This window comes from Gouania willdenowi, chromosome 14 (assembly GCF_900634775.1).
Source record: "Gouania willdenowi chromosome 14, fGouWil2.1, whole genome shotgun sequence".
Lineage (NCBI taxonomy): Eukaryota > Metazoa > Chordata > Actinopteri > Blenniiformes > Gobiesocidae > Gouania > Gouania willdenowi.
In genome coordinates this window covers 8,773,189-8,798,780 of record NC_041057.1, presented here as the reverse complement: position 1 = coordinate 8,798,780, position 25,592 = coordinate 8,773,189, and the positions used below count along the sequence as shown (strand labels likewise).

At 38.1% G+C, this 25,592-nt stretch overlaps 1 protein-coding gene across 8 annotated transcripts in view; it reads right to left on the bottom strand.

The window, feature by feature from the left end:
- nbeaa (neurobeachin a) overlaps positions 1–25,210 on the bottom strand; it is a 105,222-nt gene extending 80,012 nt beyond the window's left edge. For all 8 annotated transcript variants that reach the window (XM_028467642.1, XM_028467646.1, XM_028467643.1 and 5 more), the window contains exon 1: positions 24,727–25,210. In XM_028467642.1, the coding sequence (XP_028323443.1) occupies positions 24,727–25,023 (297 nt within the window). In that variant the 5' untranslated portion in view covers positions 25,024–25,210. The remainder of the gene's footprint in view (positions 1–24,726) is intronic.
- Between the last annotated feature and the right edge of the window lie 382 nt (positions 25,211–25,592).

Here is a 25,592-nt window from a genome sequence, read left to right as displayed (position 1 = left end):
AGTAACCTTTATATTCTATCAAAAAGGGTAATACCATTCTGGTTTGTTGTGATGTTCCAGAAACAGAAACTTGCTTGAAAATCAGTAAATCAGCTTCAAGGTCATTAATGTACAGAAAGATGATTATTGGTATGTATTACTATTTATTATACATTTTATAATTTTATAAATTAATGTAGATATTTATTCCACTCTTGTTTGAATTTGTAATATATCTGAACTATAATTTAAAACTATTCATCCAGTTGGGGAGATGAACCCTATATCAAACGCATAGGGAAGAAACAACACAGAAAGAGAAACCGATGTTAGAACCCATGACCCTCTAGCTCTTAAACCATATTCATTTAATTGCTTTTTTAAAAATGGGACTACTTTACCATTTTAGAGCCTGTGTTCCACCATCTTGAAATCACATGATTGATGACATCACACGGCCCCATTTGCCTGTAAACATCCCATTGTTTTCTATTGGAGTGAGGCATTCTTTCTGCTTTTTAGATCATTTAGAAGTTTTTTTGATTAAAATGCCGACCTGTGTTGCTTTTGGTTGCTCTAAATAATCAGGAAAAGTTAAAGATGTTGATGTAAACCTGTTTTGTTTCCTGAAAAAGGATAAAAACAGTTGTGACACAAAAAAAAATCTGTGACCACAAGGGGTGACAGTTCCAACTCTGCAGTTTCGTAGTATAGACAATAAAGCAGAGAAGAAGAGCTCTCATAAAAGAACCTTTTCTTCCCCTTAAACTAAATCACGGACTGTTGAAGGACTCCCAAAAGGACTTTTGAATCAAAGAAAAAACAACCATTACTAATAATAAAATTATAATGTTTCTGTTTGGTAACCATCTCGTACAGACCCATCACAGCTCATCGTGTAGCATGGTGATGCTAGATCAAACAACCGATTAGGCTTGGCTGATTATGATGACTGGCTGTATAATATTGGATGGAAATCAAAGCCAGACCTGGTAAAAGAGGCACCTGTTGCTCATTACAGCCATCACAGATGACAGGTCAGAGAAGCGATGGCATGGTCAATAGCTACCTCCTCTGCTTCTGCATGTTCAATTGCACCTTTGAAAAGTGCATCATCAATATGCAACTTCAAAGCCCCCTGGGAGTGTGCTGAAGAGGTGTAGCAGTGTGTGTGTGTGTGTGTGTGTGTGTGTGTGTGTGTGTGTGTGTGTGTGTGTGTGTGTGTGTGTGTCTCTCTATGTATGTGTGGCTCATTATTCATTTGTGTCCCCTGAGTGAGTCCCGGCCATTCAGACTCTTTGTGTGGGGAGTGAGAGGAAACAAGAGGCCCATCTAGACATGAGATCACAGATTATACTCTTAACGCTTTGCCAGGAGAGCTTAATGGGGCAGAGGAAAGGGAAAATAAAAAGAGTGGCATAAAAAGGGACCAAAAGTGAAAAACAAACAAGAGGTGGCAACGACAAGGGGAAATACTGTATTTATTGAATTCGACTGGACCAAACCAGCTGAACATTTTTGTTTTTTTTTTAACAATATTAGGACATCAGAGGTGTTTCCCTTTAATTTATGTCATGCAACCATGGGTTCAGTGCTCCAGTGATCACAATGGCAAATCTTTACAATGATATGGATTACACCATGGCTTAAAAATGACAGTTAAACATTTTAATAATTCAAATGTGACCCAATTTTTTTAGCTAAACTGTAAACAGCAGCTGATTTTGTCCTAAGGACATCTTTATCTTGTCCTTATGGTTGAAATCAAATGTGGACTTTTTTTTATCTTCAATAGTAGGCAAAGAGATTAGCATTGCAAGCCTGCAATCAGTGGTTCGTGTTTTTCAAAATCAACTTTATCCAAATGGATCAATGTTATAATATTTTTTTGGGGTGATGACCACAGCTGGAATATACAATCACTTGGAATTCTAAGGCTATGCAATCAAACCCCTCTGGAGTAAAAAGACTACTGGGGGAGACACAATTGTAGACTGATGAAAATAAATAAGAAATGACAACAAGACAGTGTTAGCAATGTTTGGCTAGGCCAAAGAAAGAATAAAGCAATAAAATATTAATAGGAATTAGAAAAAGAGGGCAGCGTATGTGAATCAGTGTCTCGCTGATTTTGATCAATAATGACATGTTGACTGACTGTAGCCTGCAGACAAGGGGGTGGACACCATAAACACCTGAACTGCATCTCCCATGAGACTTTTTTTTGCCAGCATATGCACAGATGGCAGATGGGATAAAAGACAACCCCCACTAAGCCAACAACACACACTAACAATGACATCCAACAAAATAAACATCATCACCCTTGAGTTGAGAGTATGTCCTATGTTGAAATACATGAAATGTAGGGAAATCAAGACTACAGCCAGAAAAATAAGAAAGGTGAAATACAGTCACTACATAAATCAATCAGAATAAAGCCACTTGGCTTTAACTCATACACTCGCATGTACAAACAAATAATCGATAAAATAAGCGAAACTGGAAAGAAATGACAAAATAGAAAGTTATACGAGCACAGAATAGGAATACAAGGCAGGACATTAGATTTCATAATGACAAGCAATTTGTGGAAAACATCAAGTAATTAACAGAATAATCAAATGTACCCACTGTGACAGGTATTGCGTTTTCTATAACCGCTCATGGCGACTTGTTAATATGAGTTTGTATAGATTAAGCTTTACATGATCACGATTTTTGGGCAGATCACCGAAAAGTGAGTTTAAAATAAACGATCACCGATCCGATCATATAAATTCAGGTTGGGTTTTTTTAGGTACAGACCAAATTCCTTCGGTACTACCTGATACAGAGTCACGGAAAATCAAACGGTACCATGTTTTAGGAAGGAACATCTGAAACTACAGAAAGTTATAGCACGACAAATTAAGACTTTACAGCCGATCACATTTAATTGCATAAAATGCAAGATATCAGCCGATCTGATAAAGCTGATCACATTGGTGTAAAGCCTAGTATAGATATGATATGGCATTCTTCTTCAGTCAAAATATCCATACACTTTGTGATAGAACAAAAGCTATACAATAACTCATGTGAACTTAGTTAAAATAAATATTGGTGGAAAGCTGACAATATTCAAGACAAAGCGATAATAAACTAGGCTTAGCACAAAACTTAAGGAACTTTGTGTTTGATAGATCATTTCTTTGCTGTAGCAATGTGTCTTGGCAATAAATGTTATACTATTAAGCCTATTTGGTGCCACATTTGTAAGGAATATACATTTGTGGGATGAGCTGCAAAGCGGAGTACGTGGGTTGTAATCATGACAAAGTCTTCTCTGCTAAATTCCAAACAACAATACAATATTTATTGCCAAAAACCATTGTTACAAGTTACAACAAAGAAATAATCTCCCAAAGACAAGTTTATTTGATATCAAACTGCACAAATAAAAGGCCATAGATGCCCTTTTTATCTAAATGGGCTTTTACTTTGTGAAAACTTCAAAAACTAAAGACACAACTTTAGTAAAACTGGTGCTAACAGCATCGTCTCACCCCTGGAGTGCATTGGAGATGTAAGTGACAATTAGCCTCAATTTAAGACAAGGTTTTTTGTACGACCATCATAAGAGATCGTGCATGTCATCCAACCAACAAAAACAAGTAACAAAAAAGCAGTGTATCACAGATAAAAGGAAGTTACAGTGATGTGTCAGTAAAATTCAGGATTCAATGCTACAAAAACACATCATCAACACGTCATTCTCACGTACATGAAGCATCCAATCACAGCCAGGCCAACAAAGCAAGAAAAAAACGTATTAAAATGTCTGTTTTAGACTGCCAAGCTGTTGTACTGGATCGTGGTTTATGTTACTTCAGGTCTTCTTGGCCCAAACAATGTTTTAAAGCAAAAGTCAAGAAATAATTGTTTGTTTTTACATTAATACATCAGCACACCATAATTCATTTCATGGTTTATTTTACTAGATGAGAAAAACCATACATGAATAAACATTGGAGCTTATGGGCAAAAGAAAAAGCTTATTTTTAACGATTTGTTCAATCACAACAAGGGCACTGTTTGGAAAAGGTGACATTCCAATCAAGTGACTGCTGCCCCAATTCATTAAATAAGCCAATTAATCCCTCCTCCAACATGTTTACACTTGGTGCCAGGAGTCCTGTACCCAGGGGCAGACATTTCATCTAACCATGACTGAGCAGTGAGCATGCTTCTGTTTATACAGCAAAGAAAACTGAAGCTATTAAGTGTTACCATTTATAAACTTGACAGTTTCTGTAACTTACGTCAGAAAACATAGTCATACCAGCTGGAATCAGTAATTATAATGCCTATATATATATAATAATAAAGTAGTATCTTTCAGCATACATTATTTGTTACAAACCATATCAAGGTGCTAACATGAAGCAAACAGTGAAATGAAAGCTAAAGTTTTTGGAGCCACTAGAAAAACGCACGCGCACACACACGCGCGCACACACACAGTAGTCCATCAAAGGGCAAAATCTTTCATTCCAAATGGTCATTTGCAGTCTTACTCATTAATGCACTCCCACACTTCATCATCGCTCCAAAAGCAGCCGCAGTAATTCACAACAGCGTGCGTAAACAAACATGGTTGAGAATGTTCTCAAAAGATTCAAATAACATTAGCAAATTCAATTTGTCTTTCAAAAATGCTGACTTTCTAAAATAAATAAATAAAAGAAATTTAAAGGACTAGTGTTGTTGTTTTCTTAGGTTTTTTTTTTTTTAAAGGAACTTTGGACAAAAACGAAGTAATTAAAAGTGCAAATTGAATTTAGAACAGCGAGATAAAAAAAAAAGAGGTGAAGCTTGGCAGAGACAATGTCCAATCATGGATGGCGGAGATGAACCGAGAGGACAGCAATTCTCTTCAGCACAATGGACAGCTCCTGCTCTCTGTGTTGACTATAAAGGGCCCTATTTTGATAATGCAAAATGTGGCACAGAATGAGCATCTAGCCTAATGCGGCTGTCATCTGCTAACTTGTCTGTATAATTAACCGAAACACCACTGATAAATAAATTAAGGCTTGTCGGTTTCCAGCACTTAGCTTCAATAGGGAAGCATATGTATAGTAGGAGTGTGACAATATCTCAATATGGCGATATATCGCAATATTTTTTTTTTTCGCACGATTGATTATCAATGAGTATCAATTTTTTTTTTTTTTTTTTTAAGATTTATTTTATTATTTTCAAAACCTTTTCTGCTTTTTCACTAAAATGTGCAGGTAAGTCTTCACAGAAATTTTGTCACTGTTTGTTGAAGGAATCAATATTTTGTTTACTGGAATATTGCACTATAATGGTGTCACTGGTAAGAAAGACCCTATTTTTTGTTTACAGAAAGCACTATTGGAGATACTTATTCGTTTACTTTGGTATGTTGACACTTATTTACAGAAATGTTGCACTAAAATAGTGTCACTGTTCATAGGACACTTTTTCAATTTATTGTCTTTCAGAGATATAAAATAAAAATTGTATTTTTTCACTTAATCTTTTTTTTTTTGTTAGGTCATAGATTATTGTAGATTGATTTCTGACCAATAAATCGATAATCACAGTATCGTCATATCATGAGATAATCATGATTATCGTGAGGTACCCAGAGGTTCCCACCTCTAATGTATAGTACTTGTTGGAAGAACAAGGCAAGCTTTTGCTCAGCCAAAACACACTGACAAAATTATCTTAAGGTACAAGATTGATTAATAAACACCAGCGGAAGCTGCAGTAATACCAAGAGTGCCGCATTGTGAATGGTTCTTTAATAAAATCCAGGTCAGAAACACATATATGTACACACACACTGCAGCTTTGACAGACTGGAACCAAGTGATCACAAAGCTGATTTTATCCAACCCCAGTTCGAAATATCTGCCACCTGATTGGCCAAAGAGGCTTAGTAACGGATCTAGCAATAAGCTTCGTCACAAGCTATTGGGTAACAACAAAAGCTTTTTCCCCCTATTTTGTCTCAATAACACAACAACGTCTCCTAATGTCACAAAAATAATGTAAAAATGATCATAAGGGGGCGGTGTTTAGCTCAGTGGGTAGAGCGCCCGCCCCATGTACCGAGGCTATAGTTCCTCACCTGCAGCGGGTCCAGGTTCGATTCCCGGCCTGGGACCCTTTCCTGCGTGTCATTCCCTGCTCTCTCTAACCCCCTTCCTGTCTAGCAACTGTCATATAAAGGCCACTAGAGCCAAAAAAATCCTTTAAAAAAAAAAAAAAAAAAAAAAAAAAAAAAAAAATGATCATAAGCAACAAAACCAGATCAACAGTGTGTGTGTGTGTGTGTGTGTGTGTGTGGAGCAGCCAGTGACAGGGGAGAGAGAGGGCTGATCACTTCTTCCCCGGCCGTATGTTTACAGCACTGATCATAGACAGCGCCGCTTTTACGGTTTAAATGATCAACTTACAGAGTTACTAAAGGATGAGTTCACTCAGAATGTAGGCTTATTCAAGAAGTTAACCACTTTAATTTTCCCCAGTAAATTGAGGAAGTGTACAGCCCTCCGCTACAGCAGTGTCACTGTAGCAGGAGGGAGGGGCTGATGCCTCGGCTCAACAACAGTGACGGCTGGGAGAGATGTCGCTTAAAGTGGCTTAAAAAGTTAACATTTTTCAACTTCGAGCGACTAGAATGGAAGTTGCTTGAGGTTGCCTCATTTACCTTGATTTTGAATGTAAGCTAGTCGCTTCAGTCGCGTTCGATGTGAACTTATCCTTCACTTTTATGTCTGGCCTTCTCATATTTATGTGTCCAGGCCTCCTCAACGCCTAGTGAACGTGTGTTCTCTACTCCAGGGAACACAATCTGTGCAGAACGGGCATGTTTACTGCACTTACCTCAGAACTGTTGATTGGTTTGTCACATGATTGCTCCAGGGTTTGAGTTTGTTTTATTTTGTTTCTTATACATCTACTTGGGCTGCAGCTCTTTGTTTATTAGACTGCTGCCAACTTGTAGTGTTATTTCAGCAAGTTTCAGTTTTACAGTTACAGTTGGGGACCTTTGTAATTGAATACCCTAGTTACAGTACAGCAACCAATTTAAACTTTATCAACTAAGTGAATAAATAAAAATGGCCTGTGTAAAGGCTCTTTTTCAAATGAAAACATTCTCCTGGGAAATCTGTTATCTGTTGACCTGTACAACTTAAATAATCGGAAACGATACTCGTTTAAAACAGGAATCAAAAATGAGAAATGGAATTGTTAAAATCCAAACAATGCCCAACCCTAGTCATCGGTAACATTTTCTTTTGGTTTTCTTGTCCATTAATAATAATAAAGAGTAACCAAGAAAACCTAAATAGTTGACAGAATTAATCTGTATGACCAGTAAACTGTTGCACATAGTGCTATGTAAGTAAAAGTAGCATGAAAAAAAATCCTACCTAAAACAAATGCAATTCATTCTCGGGTTACAAAAATAAAAATGTGTATTAAAAGCCACATTCATACCTTAAAAAAGCGAACTAGATAACAGTTAAAGCCGGTAGAAAGGACAAAGCATGTTGTTTCAGGTTTTGTTTTACCTTATTTAAGCTCTTTTTAGTCTTTCTTACTAACAGCTTGTTTGGAACGCCTCTAAAGAGGACCATTTAAAGACATATTCAAAAATATCACCTCAGTATGGACAATATTACCAAAGATGAATAAACAGGTATTTCAACTAAACTCTTAAATCAAATGTTTCAAAAACATCTGACAGAGAGAAAAAAAAGAGGAAAGTGAAAAAGACTTAAAAGGGGGGTATCATGTTTTTTTCAGGCACATAGTATCATTCTATAGCATACTCAAAAAACTATACTACCCAAAATTGTTTGGAAAATGTTGGGTTCTCACTAAAGAGCTTGCAAACTGACGTGCTTTAACAAAATAGATTTAAACTGGTAAAATGCAATATCAAGCATAATAAGCAGAACTAATGCTCACAGAAAGGCCCATGAGATCTTGCTTCAGTGGTAATCACACCTCAGTGAGTGAGTCATTGCTCCGATTTAGAGCTGCAACTAACGATTATTTTTGCAGTTGACTAATCTATCAATAATTTATTTCGATTTGTCAACTAATCACGATTATTGCTTTTGTTTTGAAGCACATATTTTTGAATCGCTATTTTAACCCACCGACTTGGACCCTCGCACCCCATTGTACTCTGAAAGCATGTTTTGCAGAAAGGAAATAAAACAATGACATGACAAAATAATGCATTTATAATAGTTGTATCTTCAACATTAGAAATTGTGATCATAATAAAAAATAAATAAATTAAATAATACAAAGTGCATGTGGTCTGGAACAACTACTCCTATGGGGAAAAAAAGTAACAAAAGATGTTGCTAACCCGCCTCCCTGTTTCCGGGAACTGGCTGGACAGACGTGGGCAGTACAGTTCGTCAATTTTACAGTGGTCCTACGGTGTTCGCGCATGCGCGGTGTGAGTGTTTACGGTAAGCCGGTCCGTGGCACTGCTTCAACTGTGAGATACCCTCAGGAGCAGCGACTGGATTTCAAACATGTTTGATTTCCTTATGACTATACGATTGCTGATCGGGAGCTGGTCGTGAGGTGTTCATCGCTTCTCGTGACCCCATGTATACTACACGATGCATGACACACAATTTAGCTGAGACTCGCACGATCCCACAAAATAGACACACGAGTCGAAAATCAGCTCAAAATAAGCCAAAAATCACACAGTGTATGCCTGCCTTAACTTAGCAAGCTTCTTCCGTAGTTTTCTGACAGATGAGCACTAAACAAACGTAATAACTATTTCAATCATAGTTTGTTGGCTAACGAACAATTCTGCATGTGATTAAAATTAAAGATTCTTGAAATATCCACATGACTTATGATCTCACCTTTCCGCTGGACATGAAGAATGTGGAACACCAGCTGTGGGCTGCGTGTGCTTACCATGGAAACCAGAAAGCCAGTTGTACTTCACATAGTTTACTTCTAACTTATTTTGCTGCTTTATTTTCGCTGAAATATTCCCAGACTTAAGAAACTTTAGGTCAAAGCTTTCAGGCTTCTTCAACAGTTCGGTCTGCCAGTCCTCCACACTTGGGTTTTTCAATTTCCAGCATTTAAATGGTCAGCCGATATTGATATCGGTCCAAATATCAGTCAGAAAACAAATATCGGATTTTATCAGACTGCATCTAAAATCACCGAAATAAGCTCTCAGATCAAATTGACCCTAACCCTAACCCTTGAATAGGCATTGCCTTGCAGTCCTGAACATGTTTCCGTGTTCAGATTATCAATTACCCACGAGGAAGATAAAAGTGTTCCGAATGTGGCATTACCATGTAACCACTGCACCTCTTTCAAGGACCAACAGCCATGTGAATCAGGGCTCAGACTGGCGTCTGCAGCCTTTTGCTTTAACATTGAGTGAATCTACTGAGCGTCACTATGTAGAAGCATGTGTTCAATACTTCCAAACTGTGGTAATAACAGGAATATTTGTACTTGGTAGTAGTAATAATAATAATAATAATAGCAGTAGTTTAGTAAAAGAGAGCTGCACTTTCCTTTAGTAATGTAGACAGACTGCTGTGCCACAGCAACTGAATGTAAAAGAGCAATAGTTTATCTCTGAACAGATATAAATGTTCAATGGTTCAATTTGATTTTGTGCATGCCATCAGGTATTGTATGTACAGTATCTTTGGTGATGTGACTAAGGAAATAGAGAGTCATTGAGAACATACTTTATATGAAAGATGGGCAGATAGAAATTAAAACTAGGAATTCCTGCAACATAAAAAAAAATCTGTTTAAGCAATAAAGTGAAGGAGGAATGGTTGGATGAGTGAATGAGATGAAAGTCGATGTACTAAATTTGGTATATCCAACAGTCATGCATGCACACATCTTATACTCACTTAGACCTTATTCTTTGTACATGTTCACAGTACCACTGTTCCACTGAGAAACACTGAAGGCAAAGCAAAGCAGCAAGCAGTTCCAATGAGACCCAGTAGTTCAATATTAGAAAGCAGGGATGGAAGTGACCCACACACTAAATTCAAACTTGACATTAAACAACATTCATAATAAAAATGATGAGGTGGGGGGGATTGGCCGGGGATATTTTGGCATATCCTTTATTGCATTTCTGAGCCAAACGCCTCAGTTCACATTACCTTTACTTGAGCCTTGTTTAAGAAAGGAGAACAGAGGTAAAGATGAGCTGTTTGAAGCTTACCGTGTTTGAAATAACATGGCAGCGCTTGTCACAAGCTTGTGGCATTAACTTGTATAGGACAACATCTGAAGGCACCACTTCAAAAACGTTATATAAACTCTAAAAATACAGCTGCACTATATCTTCTTTAGTCTGGGTGGTTTGCTATACTGTATACAGTACATATGCACTGTGAAAAGGTTCCTCAGAATGTTAATAGTTAACTTCTAGACAAGAATAAGCTTGACAAAAAAACTCCATCGTACAAAGCTAAACTGAATAGTGTAATCCCAGGTGATGACTGCCTAAAAGAAAATGCAGGGTCCCTCGATTATTATGTTAAATGTTGGAATCACCAACAAAAAACAATTTCCAATCAAAAGGTCAAATTAACACAAAAATATTCTCAAAGATTGCATTGCCTGCACACAGCTTTTAGGTCTCCTTTTAAGAGAAAACACCACCAAGCTTTTAAAAGATTGAAATTCCCAAATGTCTTCGTAAAGGTCTAAGGAGATTGCAAGAAGAGAAATCCGATAAATAAATACTACCGGTAGTTATTCGTGTAGATAAGAATTAACCATAATTCCTATCCCCGATTCTATAAAAGCAACACAAACCCAGGCATCGTAGTGACTCAAAACATTGACATGGATTATAGCAGAGTGTACTTCAACAGCCTGGATAAAGGTGGTCAGGTGCATTTCTTGGCATAGAGCTACTTTTACATCTGAAAATGTGATTAAAGAAAGAAGCTGTGTTTGCCAAGAAGCAAATTTTGCAAATATTCTCAGAAGAAAGTTATTCTGAGGTCAAACTACACAAGCCACTTTGCCAACCAACCCACAGGAACAAAAACATGCAATAAAACATGCATCATAAAAACACTGTCAAATAGGGTGATCATTACAAACACATTTTCTTCTCATTCCCAATCACGTAAATGTTAAAACCGTCTAAATATTAACAAAGGCACAAGTTACTGAATGTGGTAAAGAGGTAGGATAAGGGTCAAAGAAAGAAAAGAATGTCAGTGAAATGAGGAGATGAAACCAGGGGGTGAGCATGGTGATTCACTGCCGCAGTCAGGTATCGGCTGCCAAATGCCTTTCCTCACTTCTCGGTTGCACAGTGTCCGAGCGTGAAAGGGTCGAAAGGTGTGAACTGTGAAGTATGAGAAAATTCCACCAGTGAAGCGTAACTGTGGCCTGTTGCAACAAGGTAAAAGCTCAGCAGGAACAAGTAGATTATGCTTTGTTGATGAATGATTTGCTCACATACATTTTCCTCAATATGGTACTAGTGGTAATGAATGTAACACAAATGCTCATGCATTATGACTCCAAAACCTTGAAAAATGAACGTGAACACTTGTGTTTGATCAAAGTTATTAAAAAGAACTTCGAGGAGACGTGGTAGGATCATGATTAGCCTTGGAGATAAAGTGTACATCTTGGTGCTCCTCACGTTTTAATGCAAATGTCCTTTTCTGTTAAAGTAAGAGAAAGCATGGTTCTACATCACCTTTTAAAGGTCACTTGTCGTGGGAAAAGCAGGGACATTCATTTTACCTGCCACATGGTAAGTTACAATTTTGAATAGAAAACCAATCTAAGGTATATCACACTGTGTAAATAAATGTGCATTAAACGGTTAACCATTCGGTCAGCAATACTGTTCTTTTGTACTGTAGGATTTTTTGAGGGGGAAGAAGTCGGATCTTAACATTCTTGTTTATATCTTCTTCCGTCAGTTGTGTGGCTCTTTTCTGAAAAGGTACGCTATTGTAGGGCCCTATAAAATCTGTTTTATATTTTTCCAAAATTCTGTTTTCCACTTTAATTTTTTTAAATTACGTTTTTTTTTTTTTCAGAAAATATTAGTTTTGAACTCCTGTGAGGTAACAAAATAAATACTAATAAATAAAAAACCCAAAGTAAAACGAGAACTGGTGGCTCAGTATTGAGGAGTGAGTGATGAGTTATGGAGTTTAGACGGTGTTTGAAGCGGCCAGAACTGGAGGAGGGTGGGCCGTGCAACTAATAAGCACCCCCCCGGGAACATTTACGCTCCTTGCTTCACGGGGACGGCATTTCATGTCGATTTTGTCTATTTCCGCGTTTAACTGTTTTCATTTGTCGATTCCGTGATTCCGTTATAGGGCCCTACTATTGGCTGAAAAAGATCACAAAGTTTTCCGCTCAGCCAATAAGAGAATACCTCAGGCAGGTTCTGGTTCAACAACATGAGATTCATGTAGTCTGGTGAGTTTCTACAAGTATCACTAGATACTAAATGTTTTCCAATCCAACTTTTTGACTTTCAATATTGTAACCTTCCTCGAGTATTGGCCGATATCAAAAGAGGCCATTTATAATCCGATAGTAGCTTGTTAAAAACTTCCTTTAAGAAACATTGGATCTCTCGAACACATTAATATGAATCAGTAAATTTTCTTTGGACTTTCCAGGTTGGACAAATTATGGATAGCAATAACTTGCCACAATACAACTTCAACTTTCTAGTGGCGAGCGTTAATGTCGAGCCCTGCATCGGTTAGCAAATTTTAATGCTGTATATTTTTATTTTCATTATCAAAAACAGCTTCTTATTAACAATCAACCATCCTGATCTGCAAATTCAGAGTACAATGACTATAAAGTAGCTAATTATGGCACAATTCATTACATTACAACATACCAATGTACGCAAGTAAGTCAAATGACCCACATCTTGTCTGATTGTTACCTCACACAACTAAAACTGTTGCACGCTGTGGTACTTATCAAGGAAAAGAAGTATTGCTAAACCTCAGCTTCTATAATAATTTCACTGTTCACCCCCAATATCCATTCGATTTTGTTCAAATATAAAACTGACCAATTTATCTGCAGATTATCAAATCTACTTTTTTGACAGACCCAGTACTGATACAAAATCAAACTGCTAGAACCTGGTCCTCCATGGTACATTCCTTTCTGATAGCGATAACCCACAAAATAATAACATTAAAACCCAGGCATTATTGTTCCTACTTTAATAAGAACACAAGGAAGATGAATGGCATTCTGTCTAACATCAAGCCTGTATTGATTCCGCAAAACATTAACAACATATAAAGAAACTTCTTTCATCTGCAGTTTCATGCCATTACTAAGGGAGATTCTATTAACTAAATTAATTTGGGATCGCAGTTTCTCTTTGCGGGGACAAGATAAATCTAGTATTATTCAGGTGAACATTCAGTCCTGATACACTGTGGGCAGCAAACAGATGACGGAGAGAAGAAAGTAATTAGCCTTATCTGGGTCCACTAACCAGTCTAATGTGGTGTTAAATGAGTTGCTACAACTACTTACAATGTCTGTCAGTTTGTAAGGGATAATGTTGACGAGAAAGGGAGATGTTTCATGTCCAATGTGGAACACATACTAAAGGTTGGTTGTAATCAAACTTAAACCAGTGCAGAATGCATGATGAGGATGTGTGTGTGTGTGTGTAGTCACAGGAGCTATTTAAAGTAGGCCAGCATGAATATAAAATCGCCCATGCTAGGCAATGATGTGAGCAGAAGAAGAAACAAGGGCAGTGCACATTTTGTGTTTTGCATTTGTGCTTTTGTTAAATGTGCTTATGAAGGTGTACGCAATAAAAAGCCAAGCCCCAACCCAGTAAGGAACACTCGTTTATCAACCCAGTGTTCAGACAGATTTTGGTAGCTGAAACCCCAACATAAATCACCCATGGATGAAAACAGTAGTAGCAAAATACAGAAACATCTGACAAAAATGACCAAGTACGGGAGTTACGAGGCTTCAGATTAGTTTTTAGTTTGGATTTAATCCTATAGCACACAACGAGAAAAAATTGTTATCCTTATTAGAGCAGTGCAAGTGATAAAGCCTTTTTGATAAAGCATTTTAAGCAATAATTCATGGCTCTTTGAGCTCTCTAAGTTGCATCACCAATTGAATGCTGCATTTACTGTGATTCTTTTAAAATAGTAATTTTAAGCCTTTAGTTGGAAAAAAAAGATATTTTTGTACCCATAAGTGCTTAAAATAACATTGAATTTTTAAAAAATACATTTCCACATTAGTGGCTTTAACATTTGTCACGGCAAATTTGCGGTTGACCTCATTTGGTGACATGAATTATGCTCTGTGTTGAATGATGATGTCCAGTCAAAGCTTGATGATTTTATAAAAAAAAATGAAAAGGAGTACAAAAAAAGGAGAGTCCCATCCTGTGGGAAGGAAAGGCAGCCAGGTACTAAGCAGGATGGTCCAAAAGGTCTTGTCCCCGGCTCATGATATACAGGACTGACCAACAGTTTCACAGTTTAAGCTTCATACAGATATGAGAAAAAGTCCCAACCCTGAGGGAGAAGGAGGGGGTCAGATGCTCAAAGAATGGAGGATGATGAAGACGTGTATGTTATGAGGAAGGCCTGCGCCACTGGTATCTGTCCTTGATAGTGTGTGTGCGTGTATATCTGCATGTGAGTTTGAGTATGGCCTTGAAGGTTCAGGCCGGGGTTCTTATCTGTGTGTTAACATGACTCAGCTGTTCAAAAGTGCAAAGAGTAATGCAGTCATCATGTATTAAAACATGACATATTGTACACATAAACACACATTTGATGATATGATTATTAATATAATAATTGCCATCACACATTTTATACACATTAAGGGATAAAAGCGTGGATTTGTTCTTTTTATCTTTTTGCACACCAAAGCCATTTTTGTTTTTTAAATTTGGTTTAAAAATAGTGAACTCTTCTCCACCCCTTCCATTGGCCAACCCTGAGTCCCTCTTCCCTGTTCCCTTCTCCCTCACCAAGGTGTAACAATGCCCTCTCTTTTTGTATTTTCCCTTAAATTAATTTATATATAATTGCAATGATAAAAAATGCATTGCTGTCACAATTTTTCATAATACATATAGTGTTGACCTTCAACAGCATGTAAAGACAAAAAAATTTGGGTTTAAAAAAAAAATTGTTCCAAACTTTATTCGGAAAAGTTTCTGGGTGCAGAACGAGTCAGAATCCCAATGAGTGATTTGCCAAATTGAACTCTCAAGGAATCACTGCTTTTGATTAAAGATTCCTGCTTCGCTGCAAACAGCAGTGCTGGTACGTTGGTTGTTGCTGTGGAATATAAATAGAGATCAAATAAATCTAAATGCTTAGAAGATATAGAGTCCCAGGGCTCTATTTTCCCATCCAGTCTTTGCAATATAAACAGCTTGCCCTGCATCCTGATAATCAGTACGCCATGAGCGCCATGTGGAAAATGTCAAACTAACACTTCACCTTGAAATATACCTGACGACAATTAATTAGTAGATCTCACAGATAATAGGCTCATTTGCTTTATTTTTTAATGCACAGCCAGAAACTAGAAAACAAATATAGAAAACTTTATAGAGCAAACTAACGCCCTATAAAACCACAGAAAAACAGCTCAACTGAGCCCTGAATTTCTTTTATGTCACTGCTTTCATTTACAGAATCTAGAAGTCTTCATTTTTGCTGCTGAACAGCTTGAGGGAGGAAGAAATATTGACAGACCATTGGTCAACAACCAAAAGTCTGTCTTGGAGAAGCTCTTCGCTTCAGATGTGGGAAAGATGAGTCGAAAGAGAAAGTGTGCAGACAAAAGGAACTAGAGAGGGGTGTCAGAGCAGACAACTCTATTACCAGCTCACAATAAGCATCGTCCTCATTCATCCAGAGCAGCGTCACCCAGCCAGTGAGCGAGGGACGAGATTACACCCAGGGGTTAGGAGGATGGATGGATGTGCGTCAAGGAGATAAAGAATGGAAACATCACGAGACAGAGAAGTAACAAAAAGGTGCTGCTAAGAAGGGATGGGCTTTGCTTTATTTCCACTGTTCCTCCACTTCCCAGAAGACACTCTCTCCCAGAAGCTAGCACAGCTTAGTGTTGGAAAAATCCCCCAAAACAGCAGGTATCCAAAGACAAAAAGGAACTTAGAGGCCTGAACCAGGAATTAGATGCTTTAAGACTCAGAGAAGTGAACAGTTTAGCTTGGAAGCTTCTTAAGGATTGCATACAATTTAGGCCTGTTAAATCGGTTCAGGTAAGAAGATTTGGTGCAACAAAAGTTTTTTCTTCAAAAGACAAATCTGAAATTAACGTTTTTATTAACAATAATACACTCAATTTAACTTAACTTTTGAAAAACAGATCTTAATGGGACTCACCTGGTTAAACTGTTTTTACAAAAAATTATTGTGGACTCAAAGTGCTCAAATCAATAAAGAAGAAATTATTTTTCAAAAACAATATATTTTACACCCAAATAAAGCTACTAAATGCCTGAGCAATATATCAAGAGTGAAGATATGTCAAGATTTATGTTTTGGCGATATTGAAAATTGTATATTTTTAATAGCTTATTTTGCACTGAAATACTCATTTTAGGAGTCGCTGCTTTCGCTACTTCTCAGAACAGCATTAAAAACACAGTTACATGAATTTCTGGGTGCGTACTAACATAGACCTTCCTCTAAACAAGCCACACTACAGAACTTACTCACACTTGCTGTCCCTTAGAGGAGAAAAAGCCTAAAGTGGCACATATTGTGCAGCTGTTTGTTGATAAATGTGACTGTGTGGCTTTTTGCATCAGCATGTTTAACCTAGATTTGTCTTTCTGGTCAGACTTTAGAGTTACAAATATTGAGATTTATATCGTATATTGCCATTTTGAGAAAAAAAATATTGAGATATTAATTTTGGTCCATATTGCCCAGCCCTAGCTACTAAATAAATACGTTTTAATACCCAATTGAAGGACCAAAAGACTGCAGTGCCCTTTAATCATGTATTTCACACATGTACAGTACATGTTTATCAACACAATGTTGACGTTTTCTAGCTTGGTGGGTCCTATTTGAAGAAAGAAAAGCCAACCAAGCTACCAAAGCAACAAACAGACCAACAGAAAACTAGCCCCACCGTCAAGTGATCGAAGATAAATGTAGATTTCACACTCTAAATGCTAACATTACATCACGAGTGTAAAGACACACATTAAGAGCTGTATTTTACTTCTCAGGAGCAGAAAGCAGTGAAACCTTCAGCATTATTAGGCTCCAACGGAGGGCAGAACCCAAATCTTCATCATTTCTCCCCCTCCTGTCTTTATTACCTTCTGTGCTTAGCTGAGGGAAACCCAGCTGTGTGACAGATAGCGCAGCCACTCTTGACCTTGCAGTAGAAGCCACACCCTCTGTCCTACTGCTTCTCATGTGAGTAACACACCCACCGTGTGTAGCTCTTTGAACGTGTGCTCATGTCTTTAGGCGGTTTAAGTGCACACGCGCTTAATAAAAGCAGATACTTCAGTCTCTTGGGTGAGAAGTCGGCTTGTTGTCGCCGTTAGCTAACAGAGTAAAACCTCAGACACAAACAGACTAAGCTTCTCTGCAGCTTTATGGCAGCTAATCTTTCCCCAAAGTAACCTCCAATATCATCAAGCAGAGGAGTGCAAAACGACAAACAAACTCATGTTCCATGAAACATGTTAGTCTGAAAATTCAGGCTTTTCTGTTACTATATAATATTTCTATGACTATTAGTGATTTTATTACTCTTTGCAGCATTAATCTAACTGTGGTGTTTGCACGTATCCTTCATGAAAACACAACAAATACCATTTTTTAGCATTATTTTCCTAAGTTTAAAGAAATAATGTACAATAACATGCTCAAGCAACTCGAAAACCAAATAGTTTGTGTTTCAAAATATTCTTGCTACTTTGTAAATTTGCAAAACTTTGCAGTTACTTGTTATGTAATAAATTTAAGCCAATTCTAATGTAACTTTTCTAATTCTAGCTGAATGACTCATCTTTATTGGATGGCAATCACACAATAAGGCATTGTTCTGCTGCATGGTCATGTGTGCAGATGACAGTCCAGCGAGAGGTCAGCTAGCCTTTACACTGAGCCTGCAGCAACAGGAAAGAATTGAAAAATAGCTCAATTAAAAGTAAACTGGAGGTTTCAAACTTCCCTTGGGCTAAATAATATCACATCATTATATAATTGTGAAAATGATCTCGTCTAGTAGAAAAAAATCAGTGAGGTACATGTTCACATGCAATTTTTGCTACATTCCCAATAATTACCATAATTTGTCAGTGTGGAAACTATTAGGATATAAAAAACAAGATACAAATTTTCTAAAATCACATCAAATTTATTTCCAGTCATTTTTGTGCTGTACATAGTTTTTTAAAAAACCGCTGCATTGGATTAGGAAAAGCTAACGCTGATGAAGATATTGGAGGCAGAACATTCTCAATGTTTTGTGTTGACTAAGGCTGTGTTCGAAATGGCATATTCCATACTATATACTACAAACTCAGTGAGTACATACTGTCTACTATGTACTATAAGTATGATTAGGACGATGACGGATGATGACTGTTTCCACTTAAGTATGTTTCCAAGTTTCCCAAGATGCATTTTAAACCCATGATGACAAAAACTCTAAAGCACACTGAGGCTAAATATCTCCGTTGATTCGCCACCTTTGAAAGTTCTGAAAACATTTTAAGCAAAAAAGTTACCAAGTAGAATATCAACATGTGTTCATGTGATCCATAAAATTTTTGGAGACCCGCCATTGTGCAACCCACAAAACTTCCGGTTAACTTCAAAACAGGAGCCTTATTTACAAAAACATAAATAAAAACTAATGGAAGACAAGAAGAGATGCTTTTGTTTTGAAAAGTGGAGGTTAGATTTTTAGCTTGAAGCCGGTCCCAGGACGATTGTACTGTGGGTGTCCCGATCCAATATCGATATCGGTCCGATATCAGCCTGAAAATGAATATCAAATATTTTTTTTTTTAATTCAATTGCAGAATACTGTAGATATTATGTTGAAGGTCAAAATGTATGTAACATCACTTGATCAAGTCTGTACTACAAATAAGTAATTTTTTATTTTTTTTAATTAAAAAAAAAAAGTAATAAAAGTATGTATGATTCATGCTAATATAGCATCGGATCAATATCGGTATCGGCAAATACACAAGGCTGCAATATTGGTATCATATCGGAAATGAAAAAGTTGTATCAGGACATCCCTAGATTGCACACGCAGCTCGCAATGCATCATGGGGCGATTGAGTATGACTAGTGTGCCCACATACTGTGCATACTTAAAAAATGTCCAGATATTGTATACAAACAGGTATTTCTCACGTGCTCAATATTTTCATACAATCTAATGTAAACGCACTGCATAATAATTTTGACGTCAGACTTGAGTATGAGTAGTATGTTAGTATGTCATTTAGAACACAGCCTAAATCTTCTGGTGATTGCGTGGGCTGTGGGGACAAGGATAATGAGGCATTTGGTAACACTGGCTAGGATGACTAAAGGGGCCCAGATGTGAATTGATGTTGCCAGAAGACATTGCATCTCACCAGGCAAGATAGAAAACGAGAGAACAAAAAACAAGAACCACAAATGTGAAGCCCAATGTGACCTGGGATGTCTTCACAATCCTTTTTCTCTGCCAGTCAAATGAATTGGTTCAAACTCAATAAAAAAAAAAAAAAAGAAAAGTTTGACAATGTGATAGATAAAGCTGTCTATAAATAATCCCAGTTGGTGCTCTGCAGAGGCACAGGGGCAGAAAGTACATTTTAACGTGATTTTCAAAGAAAAGATAAGATAATAAAAAATGCAGGCCTACAATTACGTCTCAAACCTCTTCCTTCTTTCAAAAAAAAAAAAAAATCTCTCTACACTGTGTTTCCACCTCTCATTCAAACCAAGCCTGCAATAGGAAATAAAAGGTTTCAACACGCGTCCCAATAAAACACAAATGACAAAAACCAGCTCATCCTGTTAACATTACGTTTCTGTACATCCCTGTCACAACGGCACCTTGGACAGGAAAGTAGTCTATCATTAGAACCTCTAAACATCTACAAGTACAAATAGGACACTAACAGCTCAGTAAGCTGGACAAAAAGGAATATTTTTTCCATTCTGCATGAAGGTTCATGGTGATCCAGGTCAGAACAATCTTACTACGGTCAATCAAATAACTCACATAATTCTTGGAGATTCCAAACAGCATCAGTACCCTTCACGATGAAAAATTTTTTTTTTTTTGTTTGTTTTTTTTTCTAAGAATTTTCAATACCAACAAAAAATTATTAGACAATGAATCCAAGCCTTAAAGCATGTGTATTACTTTCTGTATATTCCAGCTTATTTAAGCTTGTCTAACATTCATTTCTGATGAACCTTAAACATTGGGACAACATAAAATATTTTCTAAGCAAGCCATGATGATTGTACTAAAATAAAACCAAACCCCATCACATCTGTTCCAGTTATTTCATGCTGTGCAGATGTTGCTGCACCGTGTCCATCTCCAAGTAACAAAAATGCAAAAATATAGGACAATGGAAGATGTGGAGAGATGGAGAGAAAGACTGAGACAGAACACAGTGAGAGAAGTCCGGAAGTGCAAAGTAACACCAGGTGGTGGAGTGTCTGAACGCAGGCAGTCAAAGAGCCTGCGTTGCCTTGACAACTGTGATGCTTGTCAATGATAATAGCCAAGCACCTAACAAACAGACCCCCACACACACACGTAAAGCATATCTAAACCCTAGTCCTGCTTGTGCTTCTTTATAGCGCATCTTAACTTTGAAATTAAAACTGTTTTTTTTCTTCTTTTTTTTAAATTCTCCATGCAGTTCATCAATCGCCAAAGAACAACATTGCTCCGTATCATGGAGGACGTCTGCTGGAGCTGACGAGCCATCTGTTCATCCAAGCCACGGTGGGATCAGATCAATACAGCCAGAGTGGACACGGACAGAGCCTGTGGCTGCTGTGGGCTCCCACATCGACTGGAATAATGGATCAGCTTCTGGGTCACAGTGGACTCATTGTACCAACAGCATGACCACTGAGGTTTCCTGCCTCCACACCTCTTTGTTTCAACTCTTTTAATTAAGGATCTGGGCAACTGAATTCCCTAACAGGCTTAGCTATTGGCAGCTCTGCAACCAGAACCGATTGCTCAAATCAAGATTTATCCAGATCAGCTTTGTGTGACGTACATCACTGGTATTTCTAACAACAAATTCTTGTTTACTTTTAGTCACTGAAATGCAGTTTTAGTCCAAATTTAGTTATCACAGACTATTTCACTTCAATTATAGCTGAGTTTCAACGAAATTTGTGTCAGATATAGTCGACTAAAATATACAGAATTTTTAAAAAGATTCAATTACCATTTATCAACCTAATATTGGATGGTACCCATGTTTTTAAAAACACACAGATTTGATGTGATCAATGCGTAAGACCACATGATCAGGAGTTCTGATTGGATTTCGTGCCATGTGACAAAATTATACTACATTTATTAGTCAACGAAAATATCAAATATATTTTGATATAGTTTTATTCACATGCAGTTTTTTAAATACACACAGACAGATGTGATGTGTTCAATGCGTAAGACCACATGATCACATGAGTTCTGATTGGATTTCGTCCCATGTGACGGAATTGTAGTTTAGTTTTTATTAGTTGACGAAAACGACATAATATTTTTATATAATTTTTGTTCACATGCATTTTCAGGGATGTCCTGAAGCGTAGGCGGCAGGCAGAATCGCCTACTACTCTCTTTCTGGCCGCCTTCTAGTCTTAAACATGTTCATAAATGATTCCTTACTACTTTAGTGCCGAAAGAATATCTGTAATATTACGTAAATATCTGTAAAAGTCCCGTTTTTCTATTAGCTCTATCTGCTAGCCATAGCATCTCTTCTTCACTGCGCAGAATAGCTGCATCCCAACCGAACACTAGGTTACCAGCGCCCTCTGCTGGTTGAAAACAAATATCTGGCGGCTGCAACGAAAAGGAAGGAAGGAAAACAATAATTCTCTCTAAACATTTCCACAATAATATAATAAATCTTAACATTCGCAACATTACTGAAATCAACTAAATTAAATAAACATTATCTTTAAAAAAGATTCAACAAAGAAAAGAGTCGCTGGTAAGAATAATTCACAGACCAAAATTGAAAAAGGTAGATTTTGAAGGTTTTTTTCCCTTTTCCTCCTCTATAGAATTGTATTTTTTATTTTTTTTTAAACATTCATCATGAATTTTAAGTCACAAATGTAAGGGTATATGTAAAATATATTATGAATATTATTGTGTTTATGTTAGATATATTATGATCATTAATGTGCATTGATAGAACTAAATATATTACCAAACCCAACTACAAGCAAACGACACTAAAATGATGTTAATCATGCAGATATGTTACGGTGCCAGACAGCATTCTACAGAGGACTACTAAGAGACCAAGTGCCCATCATACTGGTATACTATTGGTACATTTTCAATTGGAAAGAAGTAAATTGATAATGATGCTCAATTCTTTGTCATCATTATCATGGATACCAGATTTCAACTTGTAAATGCATCATGTTCACAAAAACTAGGTGAGAAAATACATCATGCTAAGAAAAGTGCTACAAAATAGACAGAAGAAAAGCCACAATTACAGTAATAGAATGCACCACAAGCCACCATATAGCATCATTTTTGCAAAATTTTTCCAGGGGGACATGCCCCCCGACCCCCCTAGGCGTTGCGCGTCATCAGCGGCAGCTTGCTGCAAGTTAGCCTTCTACTTTTTTCTGGACATCTCTGTATTTTTTTTTTTTTTTTTTATTAGACATAAACCAATTATTGTCACTTAAAAATGTAGTCAACAAAAACTATGATGGGTAATTTTTATTTTACAAAATGAACACTGACATACACATGCATTTGTCAGGCCTTTAAGTGTAAACAGATGAGATCAATGAATCATTGCAAATCAACATGTTGCCTATAAGTGCTGCTTTTACACTGAACAAAAAGAAAGAGAGTTCCAGTTGAATGCTCAGGGGAGCTTTGGATGATCTAATGTGGACCAGTCCGGAGTCCACCCCTCTTCCGCTGCATCAGCTGGTTATTTCTGAGCACATAGCCACTGCAGCATCCACCTCCTCCTCCTCCACTCTCTCCTCTCCTCCCCCACACTCCCTCAACCCCTCTCCACCTGCTTTTAAATGCATGGTGCTGCCCTGCCAAATCAGTCTACATGCAGGCAGGATCTCTCCTTTAAATTCCAGCAGCATGAAGGACGTCGTAGCCACATGATGTGTGTGTGTATGCGTGTCTCACAATTTGTGCACTTATAGGTGCACTTCAATGCTTTCCTCCCATGGTTCATAACAATCATTGACAAACATCCTGAATCAGGACAACTCACCAGCCTGACTGAGAGGAGGAAAATGGTTCAGCCCAGCTGTGAGTAAATAGGCCACAGGCAAAGAAAGACCAACATACTCAAACACTGCACTTAAAATGTTACTTAGATTCCTCAAACACCACATAATAATAGTAATAATCAGGGCCTGATTTTGCATGACAGTAGCATGTAATGTAATGCAGCACATCACGCCATTGCCTGATGCATGGAGGAGGGTAAGCATCCCACATTCTCCTCATCAGTATGTCTTCCAGACGCTCGCAGAGCATTTTACTTGTCTGTTTCGTAACGGAACACATCAGACATGTCCAAATGCAAGGCTGGATTTAAATCCTCTGAAGGGTCGAGCTGAGCAGAGAGAGGCCCAACATCACCGTCGCAACATCCGACGTAGGGGTAGATGGAAAGAGGGGGGTGGAAGGGGGGGGTTGCCAGCCAGTGAATGTGTGCGTCTTATAAATAATGGCTGATCGAGGCTCAGTGAAATAAACCTCTTACCGATGCAAAAGGTTGCTCCACATCACCCGTTTGCGCACAGGGTGGAGGCTTCAAATAAAGGCCTGAGCATCACTGATCCTGATCCATCCTCATACACACACACACAGGCTGCTGTGCGTCGATAGGTAGCATAATGCTAGTGGGCCTGAGAGCATCATCACTTTATTTCAGGGGTGCATACCTGCCTGTGTGTCTTTTAAATGGAGATGGGAAGAAGAAGAAAAACTCCCCACATGGTCTGCTGTGTTGTGCACACTATTACAGACACTTGTTACAACCAGTCAAAGCATTAATACACAGACAAAAAAAAAAAAAGAATAATAGCCTGGTCTACACTTTGCTCCTTCCACTCCACTTTGACTTCAAATGCCTTTCTCTAGTCAACAATGGCTGTGATTATTAGACTCTCCTTAGAGCCTCTGTGGGGTCACATGCTGCATTCAGCTGCACAAGCTGCTTTTTGTTTCATGTGGTGTTAACACATAATTTAAAAAAAGAAGAAGAAAAACCCTGCTGCAAACAAATGACATCATCCTCTGGAAACCATAGGAGTGAGTGAAGAAGTATGGTAAATAAAACATATCAGGTAAAGGCGCACACATGGATCTATAGCGTCCACTTACCAGGTTCAGAACAGTCTCCACGATGTCCCTGTTGCTAACCTCTCCCACCTGGATCAGACCCACCAGCACCGCGAATTTCATCTGAATATTCCGTATCGGAACCGCGGGGTTGATCACCCCGGCGGGGAGAACCATGGAGCCGGCCGCAGACACCATCCTTTCCCCGTTGGAGCCGGAGCCAGCACCCGCAGAGAGCTGCTGCTGCTGTGCCGTTGAGCCCGGCGGAGGGTGGGGGTCTGTGTCCGTGAGCGAAGAAGCAGAGCCCGGCGGTGCCGACACCGGCTTCTCGCTCGACATTTCCCCTTTGGAACCAGGGAGGAGAGGGGCGGCCGCCGCTGTCTCTCACACCTGCTCTAGAACAGAGTGTTGCTCGTGCTGCTGCCGCACAAAGAACATCCAGGAAAACAAACGGAGAAAAAAAAAAACAAGACGCTTTAAAAAATCCTCTGGTTCCACCCTAGTCTCCCGTGTATGTGATGGGATTCATAAGGCTGGAAAAAGGATGGAGGATAGCCCGCCTGCGCCTCTCCCCCTCTCACTCTCTCTCTCTCTCATCAGTGCGGTCGCGGGGGAGACGTCGCCATGTTGCCGCCCCCTGTCTGCGGCAGGCAGCGCAGCTCAGTCGCGCATGCGTACAGCGTGGCTCTGAGCAGGGTATTGAAGCAGAATAACATAAAGCCATCCATCCATTCAGTTTCACTGATCAACACCCTATTGGAAATTTTTTTTAGAAATTATTAGTCAATTTTAGCATGATATATATATTTATATAATTTTTGCAAAAACTGTTTTGTCATTGAAATGTTTTTGACAAGATAATTCAGATAGTGTTTTTTTATTTCTATTTTAAAACAATTAATTTATTG